General features: G+C 45.0%; 1 protein-coding gene across 1 annotated transcript in view; it reads left to right on the top strand.

Annotated features, from left to right (window-relative positions):
• PEX13 (peroxisomal biogenesis factor 13) overlaps positions 1 to 23,012 on the top strand; it is a 153,116-nt gene that overhangs the window by 116,828 nt on the left and 13,276 nt on the right. Inside the window, exons 2-3 of the mRNA XM_085612359.1 lie at positions 4,938 to 5,644; positions 22,182 to 22,307. Of these exons, the coding sequence (XP_085468485.1) occupies positions 4,938 to 5,644; positions 22,182 to 22,307 (833 nt within the window). The remainder of the gene's footprint in view (positions 1 to 4,937; positions 5,645 to 22,181; positions 22,308 to 23,012) is intronic.

The following is a 23,012-nucleotide window of genomic DNA, read 5'->3' as shown; positions in this document are numbered from 1 at the left end:
GGAATTGCGGGCGATATGTTTGGCGCTCAAGGCCTTTCTCCCTTCCCTTCGCGGTCAGTTGGTTCAAGTCCTCACGGACAACACTACCGCGATGTGGTATGTCAACAAGCAGGGAGGAGTAGGGTCATACCGTCTCTGCAGAGAGGCGTTACGGCTTAGGTCCTGGGCTCAGGATCATCGGATTTGCTTGATGGTGAATCATCTGGTTGGGGTGCTGAACGTACGTGCGGACAGTCTCAGTCGACAGTTCTCCGCCGACCACGAGTGGAGGCTTCATCCGGAGGTGGTTTGTCGCGTCTTCCAGACGTGGGGGTCTCCTCGGATAGACCTGTTTGCCACTCGCGAGAACGCACATTGCCTGTCATTCTGCAGTCTTCAGTTTCCGTTGCAGGGGGCGTTGGGGGACGCGTTTCAGTTGAGTCGGAGCTCACATCTCCTTTACGCATTTCCTCCCATACCCTTGATTCCTCGGGTTCTGAGGAAGATTCGGGAAGACCGGGCTCAAGTTATATTTGTCGCCCCGGATTGGCCAAGAAGGGTGTGGTACACAGATCTACTTCACCTTTCGTCGCACCCTCCGCTCCGTCTCTCTCTCAGGGCAGACCTCCTCTCGCAGTCGGAGGGGCAGGTTCTACACCCCCACCTCCAGAGTCTGCACCTTCATGCCTGGCGATTGAACGGGGCAACCTGAGTTCCTTCTCTCTCCCGCCTGATGTGTTGGATGTTATTTTATCGGCCAGGCGACACTCCACCAAGTCCATATACTCCTACAGGTGGTCTAAGTTTGTAAAATGGTGTGGTGAGAGATCCATTGACCCTTTAAAAGACCATCTTTCCAATGTGCTTCAGTTTGCTCTTTCCTTGGCTCAGCAGGGCTGTGCTGTGGCCACGGTCAAGGGCTATTTATTAGCCTTATCGGCTTTTCTGTGTCCTCCAAATCAGCCATCATTATTTAAATCTCCTATTGTATTAAGATTTATCAAAGGTCTTACTAATATGTTTCCACCTACTCCCCTTTGTAATGCCACAGTGGGACCTTAATCTTTTCTTAACTTTTTTGATGGGGTCTCCTCTTGAGCCCCTTCATAGCTGTCCTTTGAGACTGTTGTCCTTTAAAACGGTCTTTCTTGTAGCCATAACCTCGGCAAGGAGGGTGAGTGAGCTTCAAGTTCTTAGTTCAAAACCCCTGTTTTTATCCTTACATGCTGAAAGGATGGTTCTTAGGACCAGGGCTGCTTTCCTACCTAAGGTAGTTACTCCCTTTCATCTGGGACAGTCTGTTACTCTCCCTGTGTTTTATCCACCTCCTCATCCTTCCAAGGAGGAGGAAAGACTGCACCGATTGGACCCTAAAAGAGCTGTGAGCTTTTACTTGGACAGGACGAAGGACTTTCATTTGGATGATCAGCTCTTTGTGGGCTATATTGGACAATCTAAAGGCAAAGCTGTGCACAAGCGCACTCTGTCCAGATGGATCATCCTAGCCATCGAGATCTGCTACGCCCTTGCTGGTAAGGTTCCTCCTGAGGGTATTAGGGCTCATTCAACTAGGGCCAAATCGTCTACTTCTGCTTTAGCCAGGAGTGTTCCGGTGGCAGACATTTGTAAAGCCGCGACTTGGGCCTCCCTCCATACTTTCGCAAAGCATTATTGCTTAGACTCTGAGATGAGGAGGGAGGGCCACTTTGCGCGCTCTCTGTCTTGCAGGACTATTTGGTATAGGAAGGTGGACACCCTCCTCCAGGAGTGGGACTACTGTGGGAATCTATTCACAAGGTGAGGAATCCACTGGCAGATATATCCATCAGAAGAACAAGTTACTTACCTTCGGTAACGCTTTTTCTGCTGGAAACAGTATCTGCCTGTGGATTCCTCACTGGCTCACCCGCCTCCCCGTTGTATACCTTAAAGGATGTCTTGCTTGAGATGTTGTTATAAATTGTAACTTCTTTCTATCTGGTACACCTATAGGAAATACTTATGTTCTTTAGCTTTCCTTTTGTACATGTACTATGTATATTTGTTCGAATGTTGTATACTGTGTATACTTTGAATCTGTTGTCGGTCCACCTGTTCGCCTCGAAGGCACGGAAAAAATGGGTGGAACTGACGTCATGCCGACGTTGCTCTCTTATGGCTCCGGTGACGTCATACGGAGTCGCGAGCGTAGCCGATGTATTATGACGTCGGTGTAGAGCGCTGGGGAAAAAATTCTGTGGAATGCTGGCGCAGGGGATATTCACAAGGTGAGGAATCCACAGGCAGATACTGTATCCACCAGAAAAAGCGTTACCGAAGGTAAGTAACTTGTTCGTTGCCATTTTCACAGTTCATTGTTGTGGACCCAACATGTTTGGCAATGAAAGGAGCTGGATATTCCTGTGCAAGTATTGATTTTGTGGCGAGAGCCAGGTCTTCTTTTCTAATACAGGTTACCTTTGGGGTGGAGATGGTTCCCACTCTTTCACTAACCAATGTCCTGACATGAGCAGTTGTACAGTAATTCTGCTAGATAGAGGCGTTTCATAATGCCCATGTGATCTTCTGGCCAAATACTGCTGTCTCTCCTGTTGTTCCCCAATTTAGATCAAGCAGATAAAAGGCCAGTTGCAGGATGGTCGCACTAATCAAATGCCCAGTGCACTGCTTATAACATTTGAGCAGGGTGCATCATTGTAACCTGTAGAGAGATTACTATCTTGTACTCCTAAATCTAATAGTTAGTTTTGCTTGCACTCAATAGTAGCTACCGCCACTTCATAATGTCAGTAAAGTCTCCTTAAATTCTGGAAAAGCAATGGTCTCTTTTCAAGTCATGTGGAGATCACTGAATAGCTTTGTGAGTTTACGCAGCTTTTTCCAGTTGTTTAAAACAAATTAAACCAGTGTGAAGCTACAAATTAGCTAGCTCATGCCTACTGCCTCTGGGAGCTTCACTGTTTTGAAAGGACCCACGACCATCTCTCCATTGAAGTGGTTATTAAAAAAACACATATAACAAACAGGGTTCCCTTTACAATTTGCTACGTAGCAAATTTACATCCTCATAAGCAGCATATTCTTTTATAGCTAATGATTATTCTAAGCTGCACTAATGACCGCCTCTCATTATCACCTCAAGCTAATCATCTACTATATTTTCTGGGGTTGGAAGGGAATTTTACTCCAGCAAAAAATACATCCCATTGAGACAAAAATGGTTGAATGTGCCACTGCATGTTACAACCAGCTAGAACCTCAAACTTGTCCAGTGAAGAAGTGACCAACATTGCTTGGTATTGATGCTTAACAGGTCATTAGTCTGGTATGACAGACAGTGCTGTGCAGGCTCCATATTTTAGATGATTATGGCCTGGGAGGTGGCCCAAGGACATTGAGTAAAGCTCGGGGATAGAACTAGCAATGCACGTTAAATTAGTTTAAACATGGTTTTGTTGTTTTACTTATAATACTGCAATTATCATACAGAAACATGACAGAATTGCATTCATATTACCATTGTATCATATTAGAACTCTGATGCTGCTTCACTATCTTTCCTCAATACCTCCCCACCCTTAAATTTGTCAAGTGTCCTTATTAATCTGTAAATATGGTTTCAAGGTGGCAACCATTCAGTTTTTGATAAGCAAGAGAAATAAACGACATGAAAACCTATCCGCTGTACCTAAATGTATTACTAGTCATCATTGTTGTATATGTTTTCTGGAATCAACCTACCTACCCAGGGAGAGTATCTCGAGTGCAACTGACACATAATTTAATTCAGAGCTGTTACTACAGGGTGGTGGGGTAGAGGGAAATAGGACATATGTGAAGCAGGAGTCTGTGTGGAAAGGGAGAGAAGCAATCTGACACAGGAGGGAGTATGCAAGCAGTCAGTAACCCTCAGGAAGTAGGCGGTGGAAATAGACTATTGGAGGAATTCAGAGCAACAAATCAGAGGCCTTGAAAGGATGAGGGAGACTGCCTTTACCCCCTAATCTTATTCCTGTTGTCCTCTGTCTTATGTTTCTGTCCTGACCGAAACCGGCGCTGATTCAGCAAGATTCCTTCTATACTGGCATTTCTTCCTGTGTCATAGAAGTTAAAAGATCATTACGAAAAGATGGATAGTTTCCTGCAGAAGTATGTGATGTATCTCGGTGAAATTTGTCACATGGATACTGCAAAACATGAGAATTTTGTATCATTTTGTCTAATAGTCTACTGTGATCCATAACAGTAATACTAATGTGGGCAGTTAAATGTTTATTTTCATCTGTAGCAGAATTTGGAGCAAAATTCATGCCATCAGTCCAAAAGCCCAGGTATCTGGATTGTTTACTTGCTCCGTCACCTTTTTTCAAAATCACTTTTTTAACAGACTTTTTCAGTTTTGAGAGAGATTTTGATGTTTTTTACACGATGGCTTAGGAGCTTGCTCTATTTGAGCCTTTGTCAATTCTTGCATCCTTTTATTGCCAACGCCAAGGAGAGCTTAGTTTCATCACAAATATTGTATGTGGCTACCTCTTGGGACCCAGTACGTAATTGAAGCAGACTAGACATACCTAGTGGCCTTTATAGTATGTTGCTGTTTGTGCAACCTTGCAAAGGCTATGCTGTAATTCAAGTGTACATCTCTCTGAAAGGTGTGACGCTCCCCCCAACTCCACCTTGAAGTCCTCATGTTGTGAATTCGGTAACTGTTGTGACTTCATGGTTTCTTCTTCCAAATGCGATTTCCAATAATGCTGCTTCTACCTATTTTCATTAGTCAGTCATGCAGTGTTGTAATGCCTTTGTGTTGCAGAGATTGGTCCTAGATTTGCTTAGCATTGTTTTTGAAAGTATCATTAACTTCAGGTAGCTAAAGAGATTGGGCATATATGGTTTGTACATAGCTTGTTTTTGATGTACCATTAATACTGACAAGTGGTTCTCTTGCACTCTAGATCTGCAGACCTGCGAACAAATGCTCCTGTTCTGACCAGACCTTCACAACCTGTACTAACCCGTGTGCCGCCACCTGTCATGCCAAGACCAACACAACAGATTGGAAACAGCAGCCTTAGTGGGTTCAGACCGTCTTACAACTCCTTTTCGCCCAGCTATGGGTCATATGGCGGCAGCTCATTTTATGGAGGCTACAGTCCATTCGGCTATGGTGGCATGAGTGGGATGAACTATAACCGGTTTCGAACTGATGATATTCAGCCAAGCCAGTTTGTCCGTCAGGCTGAAGAAAGCAGTAGAGGTGCTTTTCAGTCCATCGAAAGCATTGTGCATGCGTTTTCCTCCGTAAGTATGATGATGGATGCAACATTTTCTGCTGTCTATAACAGCTTCAGGGCCGTTCTGGATGTAGCCAACCATTTCTCCAGGCTAAAAATACACTTTTCAAAAGTGTTTTCAGTTTTTGCTTTGGTTAGAACTCTGCAGTATTTTTACAGACGACTGCAGCGACTCCTGGGTCTAAGGAAGGACAGTGAAAATGAGGATCTCTGGACAGAAAGTGCCGGTTCACTAGCGGTCCTTGGACAGGAGCATGGAGTCTCCAGTTCTGCTAAATCATGGCCTATTTTCCTGTTCTTTGCTGTTATTCTCGGAGGACCTTACCTCATCTGGAAGTTGCTGTCCACATGTACTTCTGAAGAGAACGGTAAGCCAATAGGAAGACATGTGGGATTTGTTTTAATCGTCAAACAAATTGTTTGATACCTGAAATTTTTCAGGTATTTGAAGAGGTGGCGATAAAGCAGAATTCATTGACTGGAACTGCGTAACCCATAACTGTTCCTTGTATATTGGTTGTATATTTTTGTTCCATTTAAATAGCATTCAAATTATAATGTATGTTCAGAAAAGGTTAATAGAGGGTAGATAATGCTTGCAGCAATTCATGTATTGTCTTCTCATTAGTGCAGCCGTTCCTCTTATTTAAGTTTCGGTTGGTAGCAAATGCGTCAAATCTCTGCTGACACCATATACAATATAAAACAATACATTTTTTTCAAACAGTTTTATTTGCTACAGTGACTGTCTTTACTAAAATTCCTTGCAGATAAAATATATCATTTAGCAAACCCTGCATTGAGTCAGAAACTTGGATTGCGTGGAGATGAGTAGACCGGGGATCTAATTTCTCTTTTTAAAAAATCTATGGTGGATTGAAAATTTTGTAAAGTTAAACTCTCATGATACCTTTTTTCCAGGATAAAAAACATGTGCCAAAGCAGTTCAGCTAGAAAATAATTTACTTTTGAACAATGCTCTACAAGGTAGATTAATACTGTAGGATGCTTACAGGTTCTTGTGCCTTTTGGATACAGTAGAGCATGCATACTTCACTCATGCTCAGGATAGTGATGTACAGGAACACCTTAAGTGCTTGTAAACTACAACTTTGTGTAAACTCTGCCTCTCATAATTTACACTTGTTTTTCACTACCTTTGTGAATAGGCTCCAAACTCTTTAGGTGAAATCATCCATAAAGACAAGGCATGTTTTTAGGCAGAGATGAAGAGACTTCTTAAAAGATCTATTCAGGAAAGAAGCATAACCTCTTTAGAGCTTTTTAGTTTGTGTGTGTGTGAGATCTGGAACTTTTTTGTAATGTTTGTTATGAAATTTACAAATACAGATTTTACTTTCTTTTTATGTTTGATTTGATTTAAAATAGATAAACAGCAAAACAGTGGAAGAGTAAACGAAACAATAGTATAGTGAGGACAATATTTACAAGTATGATAAAAATGGAAATACACTAAGAATTACAGTTCGCTGTATGAAATTGTACTTGAAATACAATATTAAAGAGTAATATGGGGGAGGGAAAAGGAGGGAAAAAGTAATACGTACATGTTGACTGGACATTCATTTAATTCATTTTAAAAACCGGTAGACATTTCATGGTTAAAAATTTGGAATATTAAGCATGCAATTAAAGACAGAAAGATAATGTGCAAATATCTTAAGGGGGTTTCTGGGTCTCATCAGGTATTAAGATATTCTTACTGGTAAGTTAACTAGATTGAGGTAAAAACAGTAATTGGGACCCATAGTAAATCTTTTTTTATAGCTAAGGAAATAGGTGTAACATAGTTACTATCAAGCCTATGGTTGAAGCATATAGCATACCACCAGGAGTTAAAAGTAACAGTTTGCACATTTTTCCAGTAGGAAGTAACTAAGTGAAAGGTAACAGAAAATAGTAGGTCCACCAGTTTATGACCTTGATTGAGCTCAGACCAAGCTGGAGCAACGCTACCTAGAAAAATAGTTGAAAACGAAAATGGTTAGTTAATTTTAAAAATCGTATTAATCTGGTTCCATACGCGTTTCCAAAACAAGTTAACATTAGGAGCATTCAAAGAGCATGTGTTTCAAATCAACGTGCGGGGAGTTGCAGGACCAGCAAGATGGGCTTGATTCTGAAGACAGTCAGTGTCGATGAGCGGGAGTTAGTATTAAACGATGGTAAATTAAACTATCATTTGCAATGCAATAGGTCTTGCATTACTTAAAAGTTTGAGCTATTGGTGTTGCAATATTATTTGCAATGGCAATAGCTCAAACTTTTAGTATTGCAAGACCTACTGCATTGCAAATGCTTGTTTTTAAAGAGATCCTAAGTTTCTAGGTGACCATTAGCAAAAGGGTTCCGTTCTTCTGAGCGCAATCGTGAATGGTGCAGATGAGGTAGTAGAAATGAACGCTCAATCAGGTGAAGTTTTTTTTCTAATTGCCAGGGAGGTGTCACTACAAGCAGCATTGTAACAAAAGGACACATCGAAAATTTGGAAAGGGTGTCATTTGATGATGCCGTCAGTAGCACTCTAACTTGACGCTCAGCTAGAGAGGATTGTGTTATCAAAAATGACAACTATAAAAACAAGCATTTGCAATGCAATAGGTCTCGCATTTATAAGAGTTTGAGCTATTGGCATTGTAAAATTACAATGCCTTTTATTTTTGTTTTAAAACAAATAAAAGGAATTGTCATTTACAATGTCAGTAGCATAAACTCGCATAAAAGCAGTGTGCGGCGTGCAGCAGTGTGCGGCGTACAGCAGTGTGCGGCGTGCAGCAGTGTGCGGCGTGCAGCAGTGTGTGGCGTGCAGCAGTGTGAGGCGTGCAGTGGCATGCAGCAGTGTGCGGCGTGCAGCAGTGTGCTGCGTGCAGCAGTGTCGTGCAGCATGCAACAGTGAGTAATGCAGCAGTGTGCAGCAGTGTGCAGCAGTGTGTGGCGTGCAGCAGTGTGTGGCGTGCAGCAGTGTGTGGCGTGCAGCAGTGTGCGGCGTGCAGCAGTGTGTGGCGTGCAGCGGCATGCAGCAGTGTGCAGCAGTGTGCGGCGTGCAACAGTGTGCGGCATGCAGCAGTGTATGGTGTGCAGCGGCATGCAGCAGTGTGTGGCGTGCAGCAGTGTGTGGCATGCAGCAGTGTTACGTGTAGCAGTGTGATGCGTGCAGTGGCATGCAGCAGCGTGCAGCAGTGTGCTGCGTGCAGCAGTGTCGTGCAGCATGCAGCAGTGAGTAATGCAGCAGTGTGCAGCAGTGTGCGGCGTGCAGCAGTGTGCGGCGTGCAGCAGTGTGCTGCGTGCAGCAGTGTGTGGCGTGCAGCAGTGTGTGGCGTGCAGCAGTGTTTCGTGCAGCAGTGTGCGGCGTGCAGCAGTGTGCGGCGTGCAGCAGTGTGTGGCGTGGTTTGTAAACAACAAGAAAAGTGAACATCAAAGGAAGGGTGGGAGGGAACGAGCATATGGGGTGTGAGTTATAACGAAAGTTAATTGTTGTAAGAGGGGATGTAGGAAGTGAGGCCGAGCGCGCGCTGGCGAAAGCAGTCTGCTGCTTTCAAGTCCTATGCCAGATGCCAGCTTCGCGCTTGAATGCCTCACATGCACTGGCTATAAACCGCATTCCTAAGGTCTTGTGCCCCTTACTAAATCTCTCTGAATGCGTGAGGCGGAACACGCGCAGGAAGTAGCTGGTGGCAAATGGAATGCGCGTGGTTGTGCGCGTAACCGCCACCCGATCCGCCTGGGAAGCCTTTGGGAGCATTTTCTGAAGCCCCTACATAAGTCTCGCTGAGCGATCGCTTACGCGATAGCCAGGCGAGACCTAAAAACAAAAACGTGCCGGGTTCTAGGCATGAACATTATTTTCTTCCTTTGAGGGGTGTTTGGCTGCTGTATAAATGACGGACAACTAAACAACGTATACTTAATACTGTCCCTTCATGGAGTGCTCCAGGTAACTTTTCAAGACCAGCATACCTGATACTTGTAGAGTGGCTGAATTGGGAAGGTGTGCACATCATCTTCAGGTAGAAAATGTTCAGTTTCATGCTGAAACCGATCTGGTTTAAAGGATTCGGGGACAGCTGCTCTATTGAAACACGTTTTATATTGCGCTGTGGCAGAAACAAGCTTTTCTTCCTGATTGCGCCAATAACCGCATCTTTCCATGAACCTGCCCTAGCTTTGACGGCTCTTCTGAGCCCCCGGCTGCCAAACTCTCTCAAATTAATTCCCAATGTCTGTGTCTCTAATTTAGGGAGCAGAGCGGAGTTAGCCATTTTACATAATGCAAGGAAGTGGCGCTAATTAGGCTTTTAAGGATAATGGGGAAAGAGCCAGCAAAGCAGCATTAAAACATGTGAGACCTGCCACTCCTGTATGATATCGCTTCTGGGCTCAGGGCACAGAAAAAGCGCTAAACCTCGTGGCGTGGCCCATTAAGCCGTGCAGTAGAGAATAGAGAAGAAAACCCTCCCTCACCCACAGATGGTCACTGCAGTTAGGGCTTGAGCCACAAAAGACAATGTCGCTGCCCACACTCCCAGCTTACTTTCACCAAGCTCTCTTGTGGCAGCGAAGAGTAGAATTGTGATCAATGATACGGTGGTGTGTAAGTTAAGGCGCTAGTGCTCACTGCACCTCCAGACCTTTCAATGGGCAGTTTACAGTGGTTCAAGAGAACCACCATCACCCTTCAATCCACTGTAATTTGTTTGCTCTATGGCCGAGCCTGTAAACAAAAGCACTGAGATGAATTACTTAAACACAAGTCTCGGTGTGGGTTCAATATCCTGTGATTGTTAGCAAATCCCTTAATTGCCCAGTGTCTACAAAAAATATAAATGTTTCATTGTGTAAGGTAATTGGTGCTCGTGTAAATCGCTGCAATAACTTCGGGTTGAGTTCGCTCTATATAAAATCCTTAAAAAAAAATTAAACAAAAAGAGCCAGTAGAGAGAGCTGCAGCACTCCTAATATGTGGCGGGACAGTCAAAACCTCTGCAATATCTTCAGGTTGAGTTCAGGCTGTATAAAATATTGTAACTAAAAATTAAACAAAAAGAGCCTGCAGAGTGAGCTACAGGGCAGCTGTTGTGTGGTGGGTCTGTCCAAAGCGCTGCACTACCTTCGGGTTGAGTGCACGCTATATATAATTTTATAACCAAAAATGAAACACAAAGAGCCTGGAGAGAGAGCTGCACCGCTCTTAATGTGTGACGGGACGGTCCCCCATTATTAAAACAAAAAATAGTCCCGGAACAAAAGCTAAAAAGTGGCTGCTGGTAGGTTTACAGTAATAGACCGGCGCTCGCGGGGAAGGTTAATTACTGGGAGAGGCATGACCTATGCAATCCCTTGACAAATGGTGATAAGGATGGAGTGACGATGGTTACAGCCAGTGGCAAGCCTATGAACTGGCAGAAGCCCATGATGTAGATAGACCATGTCTCGGTTCAAGACAGCGCATGCTCCCCGTCTTAGAGCCGAGACATAAAAAAAGGGATTGTAAAGTGTTAGCAGCTCTGGTAGATTTATGAATTTTAGTCCAAATTTTGTCCCATAAACTTGGGTGTGGGCGCTGATACCAAGGGCATCCTCCTGCCCCTTCCCTTGTGATGGCTAATGTGGGTGCAAAAATGAAGGTGTCCTCATTTCTTTTGTAGTGAGAGATAAATGAGCAAGATTGACTTCCATTAGGCCTGAGTATGTAGACTGGAGTCGTTACCTGGCAAAGTTGACATAATTGTGACTGGGGTGGCCGGGCAATTTATTGTGCTGTTACCCCCTGTGGAGTTTAAGAATAAAAAGAACTGAACCTTGGACTAGAAAGTGTGGGGCATCTGAAACACCCACTCAACTCCCCAAACCCCGCGGATCGTACTTTAGTGATGCTTGCCTGGGCTGGGTCTGCAATCTTCTAACTGACATGAAACAAAGTGTTCGAGGCATATGAGCTGCAGATTGTACACTTAGCATAGGTCGCCATCTGGTGTTGGGCCCGGATGTTTGCAGTTTGTTTTTCTTCTTGGACAGTCTTTGGAAGTCACGAGTTTGGTGACTCCTCCTTCGGTCCGTACTGCGCATGGGCTTCGGCTCCATCCTCAGATTGTTTTTTTCCGCCATCGGGCTCGGATGTGATACTTCGTGCTCCGGCTTCGAACTTCTACGGTTCCAGCCTCGACGGAAAATCCTCGATTCTTCGAGTTCCTTCATCATCTTCATCTCTCGAAGCGGCACTTTCTCCATCCCGTACATCGACACCGGCCTTCGGGCCCTCCGCGACTCCGGTCCCGGCCGATGGAAAGGACTCCGTTCAAAAAGTGCCCAAAATGTGGGTCTAAATTTCCCCACACCGACCTCCATCAGGTGTGTAACCTTTGCCTCTCTCCGGAACACGAGGCTAGAGACTGCCCCGCCTGCAAGTCTTTTCGATCGAAGAAGACCATCCGAGATCGAAGAGCTCGACGCACCATGGCGCACTCATCCTCCGCAGCTCCACCGGACATCTTCGGAGACGACGCCGAAGCTTCGGGGCAAACACACACCGAGCAGGAGGAAGACGTCGTCAGCGCTTCCGAGGCCGACGACTCCGACGTGGAGGACGTTACACCAGCGCAGCGGGCCGTGAGTACTATGCCCCCTCCCACCCCCGCGCCGAAAACCAAAGAGACTCAGGTTACTCCCTCGCCTGCCGGCCTGGGCAAAACCAAAACCAAAACTTCGATCACCCCACCTTCGGGCCCGGTGTCGAAGCCCCCAAAGTCTCATGGCAGCTCGGGATCGAGCCAGCCGACACCCGGTGCCGAAAAACAGCATCCGGCACCGAAGACTGCAAAATCCAGCTCGACTCCGAAACCACCGGTGCCGAAGCCTGGACACTCGGTGCCGACCAAACACAAACACAAATCTGTCGGCACCGACGCTCCGGCGCCGAAACATCATTCGACGCCGAAACACCCGGAGACCTCAAAAAAGCATGGCGCACACAGACCATCGAAACCCCCGGTTCCGAAATCACCGGTGCCGACAGACGACTCGACACCATTGGCTCTGTTTACACCAGACCCTTTACAAAAAACTTTGTCCAAAGATCCAAAGACTGGGCTTTTGACTTTAACTACCAAGAAAAGACGCCTTGATGCTCCGGCTCCTCCTCCTCCACCCAAAAGGAAGGACTCTGCTACTTCTCCCCTCAGAGTGCCCTCCCCACCACCGCCTCCCCTACCCCCTCCACCGCCTCCACCTCACAGGTCTCCGCCACCTTTACCTCACTACGATCCGGCCCCATCCCCAGATCCGGATGATGGGGATCCGGACAATTACCCGGCGGACGCCCCAATGGATCCCACTCCACCAGGGACCCCAGATCCATGGGAGGATTACAATAACCCTGATATACCCAATGTACCTCAGGACGACCTATACCCATCAAGGCCGTCTCCTCCAGAGGACTCCTTAGGGTTTCATCATTTAGTGCACAGAGCAGCACACTACCATGGGGTGGACATGCACAGTGAACCAGTAGAAGAAGACTTCCTACTGGATACATTTGATATACAAGACAAATCTACTTCCATTTTACCCATGCTTAAGGGTGTCACCAAGCACGCTACAGAGGTGTTCAAAGACCCTGTCAGAGCCAGAGTACTGAACCCTAGAATAGAGAAGAAGTACAAGGCGGCACCCACAGACCCTGCTTACATCAAGGGCCCTGCTCCCCTAGATTCCCTAGTTGTCTCCACAGCTAGAAAGCGGGCTAACTCCCAATCCTCAGGAGATGCCCCACCGCCAGACAAAGAATCTAAACTTCTGGACGCGTCTGGTAAACGCACCGCCTCCCAAGCTGCAAACATGTGGCGCATTGCAAACACACAAGCACTGCTTGCGCGATATGATAGAGCACACTATGACGAACTAGAGGCTCTTATGCAGCACCTTCCAGAAAAATACAAGCACAAGGCTCATGACCTGATACAGGAGGGTAAACTAATTACAAACACCTCCATTAAGTGTGCCCTCGATGCAGCCGACACTGCTTCTAGGGCCATAAATACCAGTGTCCTGCTTCGTCGCCACGCCTGGCTCAGGATCTCAGGGTTCAAGCCTGAAGTCCAGGCATCCATACTCAATCACCCCTTTGACCAGGAAACACTCTTTGGGCCAAAGGTGGACGAAGCGCTCGAAAAGATGAAGAAAGACACAGACACAGCAAAGTCTATGGGGGCACTCCAAACACAAGCCTCCAAACGTTCCTTTCGACGCTCGTCCTTTCGTGGCACAGGCAGAGGCTCCTCCACCGATAACGCCTCTACCTCCTACAAGTCCCCTCCTCAAAATACCTTTTCAAAGGGCAATCAGAGAGGTGGTTACAGGGGTAACAACAATAAGGGCAGGGGCAAAACCAACAACACCCGTTCTGCCACCCCCCCCCGCACAATGACTCCCCTCCGCTCCCCCCAGACCATTCCACTCCGGTCGGGGGCAGACTACAAAACTTTATCCACGTATGGGAGTCCATAACATCGGACAAATGGGTGACCCAAATCATTCGGTCAGGGTACTGTCTAGAGCTAACATCTACCCCACCCAATATCCCACCAAGGCACCGTCCAATGTCTCAAGAACATTCCACACTGCTCAAACAAGAGGTACTCTCACTCCTGCAAAAACACGCTATAGAGCAGGTCCCCGTCAATCAACGAAATCTAGGGGTCTACTCTCTATATTTCTTAATACCAAAGAAAGACGAGACCCTCAGACCCATTCTGGACCTCCGACCTCTAAATGCCTACATACATTCAGACCATTTTCACATGGTCACTCTACAACAAGTCCTCCCACTCCTCTGCCAGGGAGACTTTCTCACAACCTTGGATCTGAAAGACGCATACTTTCACATTCCAATACACCCCTCTCACAGGAAATACCTCAGGTTCGTGGTGGACGGGCAACATTACCAATTCACGGTTCTCCCCTTCGGGGTCACCACTGCACCACGAGTGTTTACCAAATGCCTAGCAGTAGTAGCAGCACACCTCAGACGTCAACACATTCACGTCTTCCCTTACTTAGACGACTGGCTGATAAAAGCCACGTCCTACCACCAATGTGTGCAACATACAAACAGCACCATCCAACTGCTCCACCAGCTAGGCTTCACGGTGAACTACCAAAAGTCCCACCTCATACCATCTCACACAAAGCAATATCTCGGTGCCACTATAGACACCTCCAAAGGTATTGCCTATCCAAACTCAGCCAGAATCACAAGCATTCAAGCCTTACGCAAAACATTCCTTCCCCAACACTCTCTTCCAGCAAGAGTGTTCATGAAGCTCATAGGAATGATGGCGTCTTGCATATTTATAGTGCCCCATGCAAGACTCCACATGCGTCCACTTCAAGAGTGCCTAGCACAACAGTGGAACCAGGCCCAGGGTCAGCTGACGGATCTGGTGTTGGTGGACGGCCGCACACATCACTCTCTGCAGTGGTGGAACACCACAAACCTTTCCAAAGGACGGCCGTTCCTGGACCCGGTTCCTCAGGTGATTCTAACAGCGGACGCATCGCTCTCCGGCTGGGGAGCGCACCTCCTACACCTCACAATGCAAGGTCTATGGACGCCACAGCAAAAATCGCTCCACATCAACCATCTGGAGCTCTTGGCGATCTTTCTAGCCCTAAAATCTTTCCAAAAACAAATTTCGGGCAAAGCAGTCCTCATTCGCACAGACAACATGACTGCGATGTATTATATACAAAAACAGGGGGGGACACACTCTCCCCAGCTCTCCCGCTTAGCCCAGAGCATATGGAGATGGGCAATTCCCCAAAACATCTTTCTCCTGGCACAGCACGTTCCAGGAGTACAAAACACCATAGCAGATCTGCTCAGCAGACAAACGCAACAACTACACGAATGGGAACTGCATCCACAAGTTCTTCACCCATTCTTCAAACAGTGGGGGCATCCTCAAATAGACCTCTTCGCCACCCACGAAAACAAAAAATGCCCAAGCTTCGCCGCCAGATACCCACACCCATTGTCCAAGGGCAATGCGATATGGATGAACTGATCAGGCAGATTTGCATACGCCTTTCCACCTCTCCCACTAATTCCATTAGTGGTCAGGAAGCTACAACAGCACTCCCTCACACTCATTCTGGTAGCTCCAACGTGGGCCAGGCAGCCGTGGTACACCACGCTACTACAACTATCAGTGGTACCACATCAAAAACTGCACCTTTCCCCATGCCTCCTAACCCAGAACCATGGAGAAATCAGGCACCCGGACCCAGCTCAGCTCAACCTGGCGATCTGGCTCCTGAAATCTTAGAATTCGGATACCTCAACCTTCCCCCTGATTGCATGAACATCATCATGGAAGCCAGACGTCCTACCACTAGAGCATGCTATGCCGCAAAGTGGAAAAGATTTGTAATTTACTGCCGTAACAATACAATCAACCCCCTAGATGCATCCATACAGCACATCATATGCTATCTGCTCCATCTTCACAGGTGTAACCTGGCATATTCATCCATACGCCTACACCTAGCAGCGATCGCTGCTTATCTACAAAACAGGCAGCATTTATCACTCTTCAGAGTGCCCGCTATTAAAGCCTTCATGGAAGGCCTTAAACGAGTAATTCCTCCCAGGGCACCACCTTCCCCTGTATGGAATCTAAATTTAGTTCTTACACGACTAATGGGTCCGCCCTTCGAACCAATGCACAAATGTGAGCTACAGTTTCTCACCTGGAAAACAGCTTTCCTTGTAGCTATCACTTCCCTTAGAAGGGTTGGTGAAATACAAGCGTTCACCATACAGGAACCCTACATACAAATGCATCACAGCAAGGTCATACTTCGCACAAATCCGAAGTTTCTGCCCAAAGTAATTTCCCCCTTCCACCTCAATCAATCAGTGGAATTACCTGTCTTCTTTTCGCAACCCCAATCTGTTGCAGAAACGGCATTACACACACTTGATGTAAAAAGGGCGTTACTATACTACATACAAAGAACGCAACCCTTCAGGAAGACTAAACAATTGTTCGTTTCCTTCTCTCCACCACATAAAGGCAACCCCATTTCAAAATCAGGGATAGCTAGGTGGATTGTAAAATGCATACAAATTTGCTATCAAAAGGCAAAGAGAACATTATCTGTTCCCCCTAAAGCCCACTCTACAAGAAAGTTAGGGGCTTCTATGGCTTTTCTAGGGAATATACCCTTAGATGACATCTGCAAGGCAGCCACATGGTCTACACCGCACACCTTCACAAAACACTACTGTGTAGATGTGCATTTCAAGCAGCAAGCTAGGGTGGGCCAGGCTGTACTAAAGACACTTTTTCAAACAGCTGCAACGGATACCGGTGGTCGCCGCTAAGGTTGGGTACTGCTATATAATCTATGCTAAGTGTACAATCTGCAGCTCATATGCCTCGAACGGAATATGCTACTTACCAGTATGCATCTGTTCTTGGCATGTAGAGCTGCAGAGTTGTACACGCCCACCCGCCTCCCCGGCTACCTGTATCCGTTCCAGTACATCTTATTTAGATACAACACATGGGTTTCTCACTGTTATTACTACGCTCCATCATTTCCCTGTTGGCGAAAAACAATCTGAGGATGGAGCCGAAGCCCATGCGCAGTACGGACCGAAGGAGGAGTCACCAAACTCGTGACTTCCAAAGACTGTCCAAGAAGAAAAACAAACTGCAAACATCCGGGCCCAACACCAGATGGCGACCTATGCTAAGTGTACAACTCTGCAGCTCTACATGCCAAGAACAGATGCATACTGGTAAGTAGCATATTCCTTATTTATCATTGACTAGAAAATTGATACCTTGACTTACAAGTTAAACTGAAGGAAGGAGCACATTGATAAACATCACCATAAAATTGACAATCCCCAGCAGAGGATGTTAGATGCAGAAGGCGGTGCAGCAGGTATCTGCTGTGGAACGCATTGTGGAGGTAATCAATGCTGAAATTGAAGACTTGGAGGCACACCCATCCCACAATATTTTGCAGATTCTTGCCATCGCCAAATCCACAGCCAAGGTCTGAATGGAAGACTGTATTGAAAACAAATGCTATAAAATGTCTTTAAGCACCTTTACCCCCATGTTCTCTGTTGCGCACACACAGATAACTGGGTCCATGCCTCCCACTGGGTGCACTGGCCTGCCCTTAATTGCCTGTTTGTTAAACTTTAAGGACTGTAACACGGCCTTGCACCTGACGATGGAGTGCTGCGACCTCGCCTATGAGAGAAACAAGCTATTGATTTATCTGAACATCACCTTGCTTGTTATATTATTTTTTTCCACACAAGAACTAATAAAAGCACATTCTAAAAAAAAACCTGAAAGAATTGCATCCACCTCTGATGTCAAATTTTATGTGCTGTATATTTCCATCATGGTCCTATTTACACCTCTACCAGATTTGGTTTTTTTTCACCCATAAAGACTAACTATTGAAGTCAATGATGATATTTTTGTAAGAATGACTAACATGCAGGTAATTTAGTACAATTTTCGCTGCTTTTTGGCCCCCTTCCACTTCTTATTCTCTATAGGATAACCTCTTAGAATTTAAACAGGAGGAGAAAAATAATACCTCTCATGTTTTGTTTCCAATAGCCGTACGTCTGCAGAGGAAGCCTGTATTTGTTCATTATGACCATGGACGCTGTCCGTAAAGTAAAGGAACTTGCTACATCTTAACAACAAGCATTGGCATAGCCAATAGGTCTCTCGTTTGGGACCTTTTTAAGTATTTAGTTATGCAGCACAATATCCTTGGTGCAACCACATCAACTGTTGCATGGTTAAACACTTATAAGGTCCCAAAGGCGAGACCTATTGGCTATGCCAATGCTTGGTGTGGTTGGGTGGGTGTGTGTGGTTGTGGGTGCGGTTGTGGGTGCGGTTGTGGGTGCGGTTGTGGGTGCAGTTGTGGGTGCGGTTGTGGGTGTGGTTGTGGATGTGGTTGGGTGTGTGGGGTGTGTGTGGCTGTGGTTGTGTGTGTGTGGTTGTGTGTATGGTTGTGTGTGTGTGGTTGTGAGTGCGTGGGTGTGGGTGCAGGTGTGGGTGCATGTGCAGTTGAGGATGTGTGGTTGTGTGGTGTGTGTGTGTGGTTGTGTGCGCGGTTGTATGGTTGTGTGCGCGGTTGTGTGGTTGTGTGTGTTTGTGGTTGTGTGTGTATGTGTGTGGTTGTGTGGGTGTGGTTGTGTGTGTGGTTGTGACAGTAATACTAAAAGCATATCAAAATAATGGAACACAAACATCGAGTTTGTGGAAAGAGAAAGCACGTAAGTCAAACGGGCACAGCAAAGCATTAACACAACAACAAAACAAACAAGATCACTTAGCGAAGACTGAGTGATGCTAATGGACACACACAGCCCATCATCTTAAGAGTTCGATTGCAGCCAATGTGCACTCAAACCTGCCCCTCCTTGTGAGTTGCACCCCATATTTCATGAGTTGTAACTGCTGCACCCACCATAGCGCTTTGAGATCTAAAGCGCTACATAGGTCTAATCGATTAACCAGTCACCAACATGATGTGCTTTTAAAGAGAATGTGCCAAAAGTTTCCAGCTTTCTCATCATGTCCTCATGAAAGCGCCAACGAAAGGACTCCATGAATGGTGCAACGGACATGAAGCAGCCACTGCGATCAGAAATAAACACTGTGAACGTTGTCCAGTTTCACAGTAACATTTCCTTAATGTTCTTTAAGTCACAAAACAGTAATACTAAAAGCATCTCAAAATAAAGGAACACAAACATCGAGTTTGTGGAAAGAGAAAGCACATTGTAAGTCAAACGGGCGCAGCAAACCATTAACACAACATGTTCTTTGATGTTTGATGTTCTTTGAACGAGAACATCAAAGGGGCACCGTGAAAGTGATCGCGGGCGCTTAATGAGCATGACTAGGTTTGCCAGCCTCTGCTCCTAAGCGCGCGCCCGCGCACATGCACTGTAGCTCTAGGCTGGCTATGGTAGCATTTTGTGAGCCCTCACAAAAAGTCTCGCCAGACCAGCGCATGCGCTGGGTCAGGCGAGACCTAAAAATAAGGGACCTTCGCCTTTTCACTTTCCATATTTTCATTGAGTATAGTGGGTCTGACTAATCCACTTGTAGCTAAGTTATGGATTCTGTCCGAGATAATAGTTTATATTGTTTCAGGGGGCATGATCTGTAAATCAGAGTTATGAAGCATGCTGCAATCGGGCTTTACACTGAGCTTGTGTTTGCCTTGTTTCACCAGATGTGTCTCTGTAGACATCCCCTATAAAGCTGCACCCATTTCTTCTAAATGTAATAATATTCAAGCATTGGAACTCCAGGAGTTTTTAATTGTACGTTTTTATATCAATTGCTTCAAAAAGACTTCATCATCTTACTTGCACTGTCTAATTTTCTAGAGTGTTCGACCGGGTTTACATATTCTTTCACAACAAAAGGTGTGTTTCTTGTAGTTCAGGGTGAGTTTAATTCAAAGAAGGGCCGCTCTGGCTGCCCTCTTAATCCAAATGAGGGTACTATCTGGTCAGACCCACCTATACAGGTTTTAGGCACTATGGTTGATATTAAAAATCAATTGCTTTTTGATTTATGGAAGCTCATAATCTGTGGTATGGCAGTGTCCTCTTTATTGGTGACATTCTTGCACGCCTCATTTGAAGTACAGACTAAGCAGCACAGCTGATTTCGTGCTACTGTTGGCTTCTTTTTTGACAGAATATTGTTCTCTGTGTGCCTCGAAAGGGTTAAAGTGATTAAAACACCTTCACTGCACTCCAAGTCTGCTGATAGATGGTACACAGTTATCCACTGTGCATATTAGTTTGGAGTACATAGCCATTGAATGACTAGAGATGGCTAAATTGGGAAAACCTTTTCTTACAAATTACCGATACGCTCGAGGATTGGTATGTAAAGCAAAACAAGCATTTGCAATGCAATCGGTCTCGCCTTTGGAAGTTTATATGTATTTAGCTATGCAGCACATTAGCCTGGGTGCTGAAACACCAACTGTTCTTTAACATGGAGGGAAAGTAAGAGCCAAACAAATATTTCCTTTCAGCCGGAAATGGTATAGTCCAAAGCTCTGTTTTTAATATAAAACCAGGGCCTTCGGAAGTCATATCACTGAAAATACAAGATTTGAAAAAAATATTATTGTCTACGGGTGCTCGTGGTGGACAATTTCTATGGACTGGAATCTAGAGAATGCTAAAGTGATTCTGGTATTTTACTGACCTCTGCTGGTAGTTTTCTATCAAGAAAGTTAAATAGAGGCTGTTGCCAGAATTTTTTTTTTTTTTTAAAGTCCCTCAGCAGAAAGCAATTCTGGTATTTTACTGACCTCTACTGGCCGTTTCCTATCAAGACAGTTAAATAGAGGCAGATGAATAAGCAGAAAGCAATTCTAGTATTTTACTGACCTCTTCTGGTCGTTTTCTATCAAGACAGTTAAATAGAGGCAGTTGAGCAGAAAAAAAGTTCCTAAGCGGAAGCAGACAAGTCCTAGGGCTGATCTCCAGAGCCCACAAAGTACATACACATACAAGTATATACTAAAGTGTATACAAGAGGTCTCGAATGCTCGACCTAAAAATAAAAGATCCCACTCCACACTGTGAAAAATGTAAACCCCTTCTGCAACCAGATGTGTTACGCTGTTTATTGTAGGTTCTGGTGTCACCCTGGATTGATTGTAGGAATGCCATCTTAAGGAGCAAAGTTAACCCTAATCAAAGCTGTTCTTCACTTTGCTTCCAGACTAACCACATTTTTCCCTGTTTCAATAGGCCCTTGTTGGTTGGATTCTAGAATATTTCTGTGTCAGATGCCCTGCATCCCAATTGTTATTGTCATATATTCTATATTGGTACCCTTTGTAGAGCACCAACAAATAAATGACACGGTTCAGTTTATGATAGCTTGGTTCATCCCACAAGTTCTTGTGTCATTTGAGACCCCACACGACGTTATTTAGAATACCGTAGATGGGCTTTAGCCCTCAAACACCTTTGACATATTACCGCAAATGGGTAATTTAATGTGGGGTGTGCTCTTTTAAAAAGGAATTTTAAAAGCCACTGGAAGATCCTTCCTTTAATACTGCAATAGTCGAAGAATAAGTTGGTGTTATACATGTGGTTATTGTCAAAAACATGAATCCATAGTGTGGACTTCTATATTGCCTGTGAGCCTGCACATTCTGTGACTTTTTGGAAATTATCGGCAGAGGCCGAGGTTATCTCGTAAACTGGATGTCATAATATCACCAAAGGCCTGGGTTGCTTATTAATCTAAACGTACTCCTCTGAAGCTGCAAACCACCCTCCACCCACCCCCCCCCCCCCCCCCACACACACACACACACAACATGATGCTGTTCTAGATGCGATCTACCCTCCAGATCTTTTAGGCAAAATGTCCCTCTTCTCATCTTACTGGATAAAGTTTTAAAAGCTTTAGACTCTAGCACTACCCATAAAACACCAGGCCATGATGGCATCCCTATGGCTTACTCCAATTTAATGAAGATTTATGTCTACCTTTAATTACATGAGTATTAAACCTAGCATCTCTCTCCCAAGTCCTCCCATCTTTCTGGTCTATAATTATTCATATTTTGAAAATGAAGGAAACCGGGACAACATGAAGCGTTGCATGCCCATTTCCCTTATTGACCCTGGGATTTCAAATCCTTAAGCAGAGCCTTGATTTGGGAAGTAAATCTAGGGGGAAGCGAGGAAATATGTTTGAAACATAATATTCAGTAGGAAGCTCTTTCGTGTTGTTTTCATGTTGGAACGTATCTAATTATTAAATCTACTTCCTTTAATTTAAGTTACCACTAACTGGGCGAATGGAGAGGACGACCATGTAGTTGGAAAAGCTGAATATGATTTTACTGCTGCTTCCGAAGAAGAGTTATCATTCTATGCTGGAGATATGCTTAATTTAGCCCCCAAAGGTACGTTGATCAGCATGTTTTGCTTGCTTCAGAAGGTTTCAAGGAAGCTGTTGTGAACAGTTTAGTAAAGAAAAAAATTAATTTCATGTAACCCTATTTTTTTCTCTTTATTGCAATGTCAAAAATATACTATGTACTGGCAATATAGTATCGAAACAATTTGCCTTATGAATTGTGCTTCCTTTTTGTCCTTATTTATAATTCCAGTGATACGCACTTACTCCATGTTGTTTCTTGCAGTTTAAAATGTTAAAATACTAGGTGACATAGCTAACGGGGCCCACAATCACATTCACATTATAAATATCAGCAGCACGATTGAGTTCCTTTCGAAAAAGTTCCAGATCATCGATGTGAGCTTTAAAACCCAATGTGTCTTGTGGTTGAAAAGCATTATTATGTGGTGATATTTGGTGAATTAAATACTCAAGAACTTTCCTTAGTGATTTTTTATAAATGTTCTTTATAGCAAAACTTTGTTTCAAAAAGGGCACACAGAGCACATTTACTTTGGTTCTGTTCGACAATTAGCTTTCAGAAGTTTTCCCATATGTCTGTAGATTTGTGCCTTAATCCTGCACCATCACTGCTACGTCATTATGCAGAACCTCTCTGTCCCCCTATTCCTTGTTAGCAGCTGAACTGTGTAGTCAGTGACAGAACAGTATTTGCAGAACTGTATACAAACTTTAATCAGTATCCATG

This window comes from Triturus cristatus, chromosome 6 (genome assembly GCF_964204655.1).
Source record: "Triturus cristatus chromosome 6, aTriCri1.1, whole genome shotgun sequence".
In the NCBI taxonomy this organism is placed as follows: Eukaryota; Metazoa; Chordata; class Amphibia; order Caudata; family Salamandridae; genus Triturus; species Triturus cristatus.
This window is presented reverse-complemented; position numbering and strand designations above follow the sequence as displayed.